General features: G+C 41.0%; 1 protein-coding gene across 1 annotated transcript; it reads left to right on the forward strand.

Moving 5' to 3' along the window:
* LOC110266916 lies at nt 1111–1765 on the forward strand. Its single transcript, XM_021111981.1, has 2 exons — nt 1111–1525; nt 1570–1765. The coding sequence occupies exons 1-2, from the start codon at nt 1323–1325 to the stop codon at nt 1763–1765; spliced, it is 399 nt and encodes a 132-aa protein (XP_020967640.1). The 5' UTR covers nt 1111–1322.

Genomic DNA, 12135 nt, shown 5'->3' on the forward strand with positions numbered 1-12135 from the left:
TATATATATATATATATATATATGTTTATGAACTCTAGTTTTCTTCGTATGCAAGTAATCTCTTTCCTGAGCGTTGCACTTTTAGTTTTGCGATTTTATTTTACCCATTCTTCAAGGTTCCTATTATACTACATTCTTTTCGACTATTATATGTATTTATATTTTATTTTAGAGGTCGTAGCGCCTTGCCACCTCCGTTTTACATCCTAGGTGTAAAGCTCTGCGGAAGCGTGGTGGGCCCATAACCCACAGGTCCCTGGATCGAAACCAGGCTCTGATACCATAATGTAACACCCTAACTACCAAAGCTCGCACTTCCGGCTGCGCGACTCTGATAGCTTGGACATTACGACGACACTTATATTATTTAATACTAAAATATGAGCCTGTTTGAAACTTTAAACCGCAATACCGCTCCCAAAGATTCAAATCTTTAAAGAATCAACTTCAGACATTACATTTCACAAAGCCGCACAACAATTCAGCCAAACCAACATCCATAGTCATTCGAGTCAATCAAATAATACATAAGGCAGATACAATCACCAAAAACACAATATCTCGCACCAGTATCCATATGTAATAATTCCAATACACAAAACATAATTTTTGGAAAGCGTCCCTACCTCAAAACGCAATTCTATAATCCAATATCTCATAGAGTCCTTTCCGCCTCAACCCGAACTGACGGCAACCAAAACCTCAGCTCCAAGCCACTTTCGCAACAGTCTCAACAACTCGAATCGCAACATACAACAACCGAAACTCAATCCTATAGCAATTAACGCCACAAACCTCAGCGTATGATAACAGAACGGTAACTAAAAGGCTTTCAAATCTAAACGCTTACCGAACCGAAGAAGAAACGGCTGAACCGAAGCAGCGGAGGTCTCCGAGCCGGTTTGGCGGCAGCCCGGCAGCCACCTCAAGCGACAGCGATGACCTGAACCATATGCAGTGACAGTGAGGTTTCCAGAAACTCAACGGAAAGGAGAACCAACTTAAGACCCTTATCGATAGACTTTTTCGGCGACGGCAAGGGCAGCCAGAAGCTCCGACGGTGCTCCGGAAGGTCACAGAACCACTCCCGGCGGTCCAAAACCCCTTTCTGACAACGGCAGCTCCGGCAGAGGCAGCTCCGGCAGAGGCAGCTCCGGCAGAGGCAGCGCCGGCGACACAAACGGTGGCTGGACACAGTGGTTGGACTCCCAGCCCAGCCTCCATCCCTTCTCACTCATCGAGCGCGCTCTCCGTCCTCCGTGGTGCTCAATCGGCGGCAGTGGACTACGAGGAGGTCAACGGCGGCGAGGCAAGGTTCGGTGATGACACAGCTGACGGTGGCGGGAGGCACGAACGTCGGCGGCTTCTTCAGTGGCACCAGGGAGCGACGGCGTTGCACGAAGCTTCTCCAGCGACGACAACGGCGCGGTGGCGGTGCGACAGAGGCTCCTTCCTCCTCTGCCCCTCGCACGACTCTTCCTTCTACCCTGAACGGCGCCGATGGCGCCCTCCTTTCCCGGCGACAAGGGCAACGGCGACAAGCTCTCGCTCCCCTCTCACTCGCGAGTCACCCCTCTTCTTCGGCGCTGGTGGCATCAGCGGGATGGATCCGATGGCAGGACATGGTAGCGTGGCAGCAAGGCGTGGTGGCGACGCCGTTCCTCCCTCCAGATCTCCCTCTTCTCAGACCCCTTTCTCTCTGGTTCTATTCTCCATGAAAGCAACAGGCGTGGTTTTCCTTTTGCCTCTGCGTGTGGGTGTCTAGGGTAGAGGGGGCAGCAGCTGCTGCTGTTGAGTGTGGGTGGAGGGAACCGGGTCGGGTAACGGGTCACTGGGTTAGGGTTTCATTTTTGAAAATTAGGGTTAGGGTTACTCTTGTAATTTCAAATAAAAGTAAGAGTAATATAGTAATTGAAACCCAATTTAAATCCAACGCTAATTATATATAGAAAATACTATTTGCTCACCAATTTCACAAATTATTTTCAATAAAATATCCAAATCAAATAATTAGGAGTAATATAATTAAATCCTTTATTTTCCAAAGTAGCAGTATTAATATTGAAAATATTATTAATTCAAATCATCTTGTGTTTGTACAACTGAGAGGCCCCTCATGTTGGTGTCGGTGGAGGTTGAGGGCTGTTCTTGATGAGATGAATTGATGAAGCCTGAGCTCCGTTGGACCGATGGAGATTAGGGTCTTCTCCGAACTTGTGAACAAGAGCCATATTGCTGAAGAATGTGTGAGGAAGGCTGTTGAGACGAAGAATGACCGTCAGGAGTCCCACCGCAGAGAGCACAATCAGGAATACCCAACAAGGGGTCAAGAGTTTAAGAGAAGAGGATACCCACAACGTCTTCCCCAAAGGCGAAATGACCTTGCGACAAATAAGAATTCCCAAGGAAAAGGTAGGGAAAAGCAAATAGTGGTTGTTTCAGATGTTTTGAGCTGTCAGAGATGTGGAGGTCATCACCTAAATAGACCGTGTCGTTATGGTTCGGGTTTGTGTTACAGTTGCGGAAACCTAGGACATTTAGTCAGAGATTGCCCACATCGGAAGGACCGGGAGACTGCCAGGTCTGATTTTCGTACCTGAGGTAATAAGAAAACTGATAACTCAATTCTTTACCACTTTAGATAATACTGAAGGCTGGTATTCACTCATAATACATGGTCGAATGAAAAATTATGATCTGTTCTAGATAACCCTAAGTTATCTTAATAGAAGGTTTGGTGAGCATAAGTGATTAGGTAGGCCTTTAACGGAAAGCAACCTCAGAGTGGAATGACTGGTGGGCGATGTCAAAGCCATCATCTGGGAACTCTGGTGAGTTGATGAGACGATAAAAGTAAGGAATGAGACTATTGGTCGGCGTTGGACAAATGACCGAGAACCTCGAATATAGAGAAATCAGAGCGCGGCAACGGAAGCGCGCAGAATAAAAGGACCTTGGGACTGTTATGCATTGGATATAGAGGCAGACTACGCTCGCGTACTCGCAGTGATGGATGGAATTTTCGAGGGCAAAAATTTCTGTTAAGGGGGTAGAATGTAATACCCGGTCTAACCGAAATTAATTAAATAATAAGTTAAATAAGAGCGAATATGGTTGGAAGATTTTGCAATTGGAATTTGATAATTCAAATATGATATTTGGATTCAGTGAATTTTTCCGAGTCGAAAAACATAGTTTTCTGCGTAAAAGCGCGCAGTGGAATTTTGACTGGCAGTACCGGCTGAGATCTGTCTGAAAGCACCATCCACGCGTGCGCATGGTGTGCGCGGGCGCGTCGATGCGCTGTACCAAATGCCCAGCTATTTTCCAGAGAGTTGTGCTAGGGTCGTGCCAGTTTTGTGCCTGGGCGCAAGAGCACCCACGCATATGCGTGGCTGACGCTTGCGCGCCGTTTGGATATTTTTCAACCCGCGCGTTCGCGCGTATGACGCTTGCGCGTCGATGAGTTTTTGGCCATCCACACGTGCGCGTGGAGTGCGCGTACGCGTGGCCCTATTTTCATGCCAAAGTTGATTTTTGAGTTTTTAAAGCCAAACCTCATACTTTTAAGCCTCCGATCTCACCCCTTATAGATTAGGATATACTATTGTCATCTACTTTCATACTGTACCCTAGCCGGCCTAAACTTCGCGGGTCGCGACTAGTGGCTATTTACTTATGTTATATATATCTATCTGTTATCTATCTCTTAATCTCCTCTACGCCTTGTTCGTATATCGTTTTCGGCTTCACGATTTATCTTTTGTTGTCGAAACGTGAGTGATACATCTTCGCGATTTTATTTCTACTCTTTTCAGGCTTCTCGATTAATACTCTTTTCGAAATTACCTATATTTATATATTAAAAATCCACCTGAGAGTCATACCACCGTAATATCATTGACTTATGACTCGAGCATAAGGATTTGAATATTAGGGTGTTACATGTTACATTATGATATCAGAGCAGTTCGTTCCTTTAGAGCCTGAGGGACGGACTGACTATGCTTCTAGGCGTACTCTGAGTGTCTATAAATGCTGATTAGGATATCTAACTAATATATATAGCATGAATGCTCATGAGCATGCATTTGGGATTTTGAATCACTAGACTTACGATATTGAGATTGATCACCTTGATATCACTTGTTTGGTGTGAACAAGAACCAAATGGCATCTCGTGAGCGCGGTCACAAGCGAGGAAGAGGTAGATTAGGAAATGTAAATCCTAAAACGGCCGGGGACAACCCCATGGACTTTATGATTGCCCTGGGAAACATGGCTACGGCTATGCAGGCGACAGTCGAAGCGCTAGGAAATCAGGCGAATCATGAAAATGGTAATAATGGGGATGACGGGTCGATGACACTTGCTGCCTTCTTGAAGGTGTATCCTCCGACCTTTGGGGGAACTACGAACCCCACAGAGGTCGACAACTGGCTCCAAGCAATGGAGCGGGATCTGCAAGCTCATCGGGTTTCCGAGGAACAGTGGGTAGAGTTTGCGACCTACCAGTTACAAGGTGAAGCTCAATACTGGTGGCAGGGAACACGACGTATTTTACAACCAGACAACATTGCGATATCATAGGAGGTGTTCCAGACTGAGTTCCATCGAAAATACTTTCCTAATTCAGTTAGGAATGCTAAGGAGCTTGAACTGCTGCAGTTAAAACAGGGGCAAATGTCGGTTGCTGAGTATACGAATCGATTTGAAGAATTATGCCAATTTACCCGAATCTATGAAGGTGCTCCAGAGGATTTCGCTGAGTGAAAATGTATTAAGTATGAGGGAGGACTTCGGAGTGATATTCTGAGCTGAGGTGGGCCAATGGAGATTAGTGTATTTTCAGAACTTGTGAACAAGAGTCGGGTTGCTGAAGAATGTGTGAGAAGGGTCGCCGTGACAGAGAACAATAATTGGAAATTCCACCGAAGAGACCAAATTAGAATTTGGCACCAAGGGGCCAAGAATTCAAACAAAGAGGATATGCTCAACCATATCCTTATGGTCAGAACCAGGTTGGAATGAATGATGATTACCAAGGAGATGGCAGAGAAAAACAAACAAGGGATACTTCAAAAGAGCTGACATGTCAGAAGTGTTGTTGCTACCATTCGGACAGACCGTGCCGCTTTGGCTTGGGTGTATGTTACAAGTATGGTCTACCAGGGCACGTATCTAGGAATTGTCTGCAGGGAAAAATTCAAGATGGGGACGATCGAATCAGCAAGATTAAGGTAATTGAAAAATTGACAACCAAAAATTTAAATTGTAGTATGTGACCTTGAGACACCGCATTTATTTATAGCATACGTCAGGGATGAGGATGTAAGACTGAAAGCGTCAAGCTTGGTGTGAAGCTTAAGATTTGGTAGAAGGGAGTAATGAAAGAAAAATCTTTTCGACTGAGTGCTACCCTGTGGAGAACACCCATTTTGTCAGTAGAAAGGGAAGACCATAGTAGTAGACTGTATGCGAGAGGGAGAGTATCGACGAATCTTCGCGACTCGATATAGCTTTTCTTTTGTAACCTGTAATGGAATTTTGTTTTGGATTTCTTTTTTCCTCGAACAACGAATGGTTTATCCTCTAAAATTCTAACCCCTTTACGTGTATATATTTATATTTAAATATGTCCATCCAGAGGTGAGCCTGATCTTACTTTGGTATAGACAAATGATTCTTGAGTCTTGAAAATTTGCTGAAGATTGGGTACTCTCTTCACAACTTTGTATCTTTCAAGGTCAGCTGAAACTTACTTGATTCAACATGTTTTATCCTTGCCATTAAATATTTTTGGTCTGGTTTCATTTCTTGAGATGCACCTTAGTTCTTTTCTTGTGCATTTTTCTATTCTCTAAGAATTAGCCTGAACACCATACAAGACATCTTTCTATTTCTAACAAGCACCAATTATGTTGTTTAATCACCTCTTGAGCCTAACACCTTTTTAGAATCAACTCGATCTTAGTTTAGTATTTGATACAAGTCATAGATATGACCATTAAGACGTTAGTTCCTTAGAGCAGGACCTCTGGACGCAGAAGATGAACTGTGTAAGTATGCGACACCAAGAAAAGTGTTGGGGGCCTTAATTCTCGCCGATCGTATCGTTTGAAATTACATTGGCACGTTAGGATGCACCGTGTGTCTGAATGCCTGAATGCGAAGAAAACTTTTGAATTTTGAGAGGAAGATTAATCTCGGTACCAGTACTCGCGATACTTGAACCTAATAAACCATTTGAAATTATTGCGATACTTTATCGAAGGGTTTAGGATGCACGTGGAGGCAACATTGTAAAATGGTGACAAATGCCCTTAGTAAGATGACCCTGGGTGTTGTTAGAGAACGATTAAGGAGAAGGAACCATTAAGTAAGGTTGTAGTCTAAAGTTGGGTATTGAGGCAGCAGCTAGAGCTATCAGATTGAATCGATCGTGAATTTCAAGGAGTTGTAAGGCCGAGAGTTCGGGAAGCGCAATAAGAGGATAAAGATTTAATAATAATGTTGAAGCATGTTGACCAAGGGAATCAAGCGTCTTAGGTTCTAAACTGATTGTCGAAAACAATGAGGAAAGATTAAGCAAAAATCGAGGAAACAATGCGCAAGCCGACATAAAAGTTATGTAGACCAATGGAGCAAGCCTAGAGAGTTTAAAAGAGAAAGTTGTGTATTCTTAGAGACTACTTTAGCGATCGGTAACAGATAAGCGATTGACCTAAAGAAATTTATTTCGAGGTACGTTGGGCCGTCTGAGGTGTTAGAACAAATTGAACCAGTGGTATATCTGGTGTTCTTACAGCTGTGTCTCTCGAACTTGCATAATGTATTCCATGCCTCTCAGCTACGAGAATATATTCCTAATACAACTTATATACTAGAACATGAACTAGTTCAATTCAGAAAAGATATGAAGTTTCAAATGACCCCAATTAGGGTTGATAATGTAAACATTAAGGAACTCGAAGGAAAAGAGGTCCCATTAGAGAAAGTGATTTGGAAATTAAGTCGGGATGGAAAGGCACACAAGCTAACCTGAATTGAGAGTAAGGACAGACTGACCACACTTATTCGCGAGTAATTGAATTTTGGGGACAAAATTCCAAATTAGGTGGGTAGGATGTAAACCTGCAAAATTAATGAATAATTAGTTAATAAATTAAGTTTTAGTAAAAGAAATTAGAAATATAAATTTTATAGTAAAATAAGATTGAGCAAATTAAAATATAAATTTAGACACTAATTTTAAAGAATTTGGCCCAAGATTGGGCCGAACAAGTCGAACCGGGCCCATTTTGGGCCCAAGGTCCAACCCACTCACCATCAAGTTAAGTAAGCTTCAGCCATTCTAACAATGTGAATTTATCGTATGGTTTGGGATCGATCAAAACAAGCATCAAGTCGTTGGTAGCATAGTCCAAACCAACAATGAATTCTCAAGATCAAATATTAAATCCAATACAAATTAACCAAGAGTAATGAAACCTCGGGTCGTTCTCCCTAAGATGCAATTGGAAGTGTTTCTCTTTCGGTTGTTAAGGGGACAAAAGGGGTTTTAAAAATTAAAGAATGAAAGATTAAAAGAACTAAGTAATAAAAGAACTAGGAGATTAGCAAAATTGTGAATTAATGCAAGTAAAGGGAAAATAAGATCAAAACTAGTGAAAATGCTATAAACGCATAGAAAGAACCTTGACTTGGGAATGAGAGATTAAGGAATCCTATCATTGCCATAACCACAACTATGGTAATTATCATGAGTCAATCTCGCTTAGTTAACCCCAACCATCGAGGAGTAAGTCAAGCAAGCATAATTGACCTTAATCCATAAGTCCTAACTAACTTACCAAGATAGTTGATAAAAAGCTAGCGTCAATGGAAACAAGAGTCAACTAACTACCCAAGAATTACAACTAAATGTTGGACATTATGACTCTAGTATCCTAGGAACTCAAACCACAAGCCAAGGTGGGAAAATCTACTCAAAATCTAGAGTTGGCATTTTCACAAACACCTTGTGTGCATAAAACCAAAACATGGAAAATTGTAAGGAAAAATAGAAAGCTATAACCAACTATGCACCAAATCAACAATAAACATCCAAACAAACATAAAGAAAGCATAAAACATTAAATTTATCAATCAAAACTTCAAGAAAATCAAAATTACAATTATAAACAAAGTAACTTGAACCAAAGGAAATGAAAATAAAGACAATGTAATTAAAGAGGGATTAAAGAGTACTTACAATTAAAGATGATCAAAATCCAAAATTAAGCTTGCTATAAAATGCTACATAAAAATTGCATAAACCCTAAGAGAGAGCAATGCTACACTACTCCTACTCCTACTCCTAATGCATTTTCTACCTAATCTAACCTAATGGAAGCCTCCTCTTCATATGTGTTGAATTCCCCTTATATAGCACTCCAAAATTAGCATCCAAGCCTTCCAAAATGGGCCAAAAGCCCTCAGAAAATGCACAGCACGCGTTTCATTAATGAAATCACGTGCAGGGACCTGTGCGGATGCACAGGTGCTTGTGCGCACGCACACATGCAAATTTCCTCTTGTGCGTACGCACGCAAGCTTGTGCGCACGCACACTTGCCTGTGTGTGCTTTTCCTTGTTTTCTTCATATTTTCTCCCTTGTACATGCTTCCTTCCACTTTTAGCTATCCATTCTTGCCTCCAAGGCTTGAAATCACTCAGCAAACATGTCATGGCATCAAATGGAATAAAAGTGAAATTGAATTGCTCATTTCAAGCACAAAATTGCATGTTTTGACATTTAGGTTCAATTTAGGGACAAAACACAAAAGTATGCTATTTTAGTGCTTAAGTGTGAGTTCATGTGTTAGAATCCATCCAAATTGAGTCAAAATAAATAATGAAATATGGACTCATTATATTCCTTCCCCAAGAATAATAGAACCCGCTGGAACTTGCATGAAGAGAAGGGAACATTCAAACCCTCACCTAAAATTCAATCTCACATAACTTTCAATTCGGAGCTCCGATCACCGCACCATTTGCAGCCACGCAATCGCAGCGTCGAGCTCTACAAAGTCTAATAGTTAATTTGGTAAGGAAGTCACGTTTTCCTTTTCAATTTCTCTTCCCCAATTTCAAAATTAAATGTGTATCCATGTTGAATCTTATTTAATTTCGGTGTTTAGGTTCGAGTTAGCTTGCAGATTTTGTTGGGTTTAGCTCACATGAGCTGTGGACAAGGTAAGTTTCCTCAATTTTCTTGTGAAATATTGAGTTAGAGAATTCTATGTTAATTATAGTGGTAACTATGTTGTTAGATTGGAAATTGGTTGAGAGGTAGAATTAATTTGAGGATATGGGAGCTTGAGATCGATTTTGGAAGCTAGGTTCCTCGGTGAGGGGCTGTGTTGATAAGCTTGTAGTGCGGAAACACTTGAGGTGTTCCGGGTTTATTGGAAAATTGGCCAAGGTATGGTTTTGGTTTCTCGTATTTAATATATAATGTCTTGTGAAAGCTTAGGCTAGATGACCATAGGGTAAGCTTGGATTGAAGTCGGTGGTTGATTTGATTAGTGAACATATAAGTACTTGTTGTTAATGTTGTTGAGTTGAGTGGTTGAGTTGTATATTGAATGATGGATGATAATATTTGATATGGATAATGATTATTTGTGGAAGAGTGTTGAATGCTTATGTATTGATGATGTTGATGGTGTTATGTAATAATATTGAATGTTGATGATTGTATTAAGTATGAATACAAAATCTTGTGAATAAAATTATTTAAAATTGAGATATGATTGGTTATGGAAGAGTGTGGGGATGTGTGTTGTGATATGGTATGTTTTAGTGCAGGATATGGCTGTGTGAATATGGTAAATGAGTTATATTTTGTGAAAATAGAGATTTGGAAGATTTTGTAACAAAACTAGATTTTGGCCAAAATTCGGCGAGCCATAAGTTAGATTCTAGACTCCAAAATTGTTTCAAGCTTATTTCAAATAAAAATTGGGTCCATAAAGTTTATGCTGTTCGAAGAACGGATGAAAAATATTTTAATATAAAAAAGTTATGCACGTTGGAAGTTCGGAGGGCAAGGCTGAAATTCTGCAGCATTCAGCATTTTTTTGCTAATCTGCAGGTCTTGCGTATGCGACCACTGCACACGACGCAACCAACTTCTACGGGTTGGGCATCTCGCATATGCGAGTAGGGTGTTTGCGTACGCGAGCATGAAAAACATGCCCACGCGTACGCATGACCCCTGTACGCATGACCCCTGAAATTAGCAAAGTGGGTTTTGTGTTTTAAAATGTAATTTTGAACCTCTAAACCTCTATTTTCACTCTTTTAGCCCGTAAACCTCAGTTGTATGTTAAGTGGTGAGCAAAAGGCAGGGAGGAGTAGTAACTTGGAGTTAAAGAAAGTTTGAGAGGTGTGAATTATGAACGAAAATTTTGTAAATGTGATTGTGTCCCCGGGTAGTAGGCAGTGGCGATGTCCACTTGCTCCAGGTATGAGATAGGGAAGAAGAGTTATAAATAAATGAATTTAATTATTGAGTAATAAATGAATGTATGTTTTAGATACTTGGGTAGTAGCAAGGATGGTGGTTCATCCCGCTTGCTCCAGGTCAGTGATGTCTGGGCAGTAGCAAGGGTTGTAGTTCGTCCCACTTGCTCCAGGTTGAGCTTTTAATCACCCGCCTGGATAGTAGCCGTAGTAGTGGTTATTCCACTGACTCTGGGTTAAGCGGGTAGTAGTTTGAGGGGTTGTATCTTAAACCCACTTGCTCCGCATGGGTGTTTCAGTCCATTGTTGGCTACTAGGATGTGTCGTGTTGGCTATATAACCGACAGATGATATCATCAGCCATAGGATAGGCAAGCATCATATGCATTTGTGTGTTTTGACTGCTTGTGCATTAATTGGGCTTGCCTACGTGATTATTTTGCTTACTTGCTAAGTTGTTACCTACTGTATTTGTATTCTATCTGTGCTTGCTTTGCCTGTTTGTTTATCTATGATTTCACCAGCATTGGAAGATTGGAGGAAAGGCGGAGAATTGAGGGGTTTGGATAGATTTGGTTAAGTTTAGAACATTAGCGAACCACCCTGATTCAGGGTTTCTGTTTTAGTTCTTTAAGTTTTATAATCAGAGTGTCGGCGTTCTAGGATTACCTCTGGCATTCCCAAAACCTTATATCTTATATATGTAGGCACCTTTACCATACTGAGAGCCCCCCGATTCTCATCCCATACAATATTTGTGTTTTTCAGATGCAAGTTGAGAGGCACCCCTCTATGCATCTGGAGTTATGCAGCGAAGTGGAATTTTAGGGCTCTATTTTGATGTATAATTTATATATGATCATATGTATAGAACTCTCCTAATAACTTATTTTATTTTGCACTTCTTAGAGGTTTTATATATATATTATATGTTTATGAACTCTAGTTTTCTTTGTATGCAAGTAATCTCTTTCCTGAGCGTTGCGCTTTTAATTTTGCAATTTCGTTTTACCCATTCTTCAAGGCTCCCATTATACTACATTCTTTTGACTATTATACGTTTTTATATTTTATTTTAGAGGTCGTAGCGCCTTGTCACCTACGTTTTACATCCTAGGTTGTAAAGCTTTCTGTGGTAGGGTGTTACAGTATGCTTGTCCTATAGTTGATGAGTCTCATATGTCGGTTATATAGCAAACCCGATATGTCCGATAGCTAATCCGGATATTGTCCTCTTGAAAACTGGTGAGCGGTGTAGTACCACGATCCTCATCTGATGAGCGGTAAACAACCTCGATCCTCACCATCTATGGGCAGTAAACCACCTCGATCCCCACAGACGTTTTCAATTGGAAAGCAGCACACACGTGGGTGGTAAATAACCACGATCCTCACAAAACAATTTCTTATCAAATATAGTGGGCGGTAAATAACCACGATCCCTTCAAAATAATTTTTTTTTAAAATCTGGTGGGCGGTAAATAACCACGATTCCCACAAAAAAATTCCATATCAAATTCACCCTCATCATCATTCAATTCATTCAACAATTATCATCATCACACCTCCCATTCTGTTAATCAATATTCCAAACTCAAAACATAATTCTCTTCTTAACTAAAT

Source organism: Arachis ipaensis, chromosome B09 (assembly GCF_000816755.2).
Source record: "Arachis ipaensis cultivar K30076 chromosome B09, Araip1.1, whole genome shotgun sequence".
In the NCBI taxonomy this organism is placed as follows: Eukaryota; Viridiplantae; Streptophyta; class Magnoliopsida; order Fabales; family Fabaceae; genus Arachis; species Arachis ipaensis.

Coding starts and splice junctions, on each gene's coding strand:
- LOC110266916 (XM_021111981.1), top strand. CDS start 1,323: ATGACACAGCTGACGGTGGCGGGAGGCACGAACGTCGGCGGCTTCTTC. Junction 1,526..1,569: donor GCCCTCCTTTCCCGGCGACA/AGGGCAACGGCG, acceptor CACTCGCGAGTC/ACCCCTCTTCTTCGGCGCTG.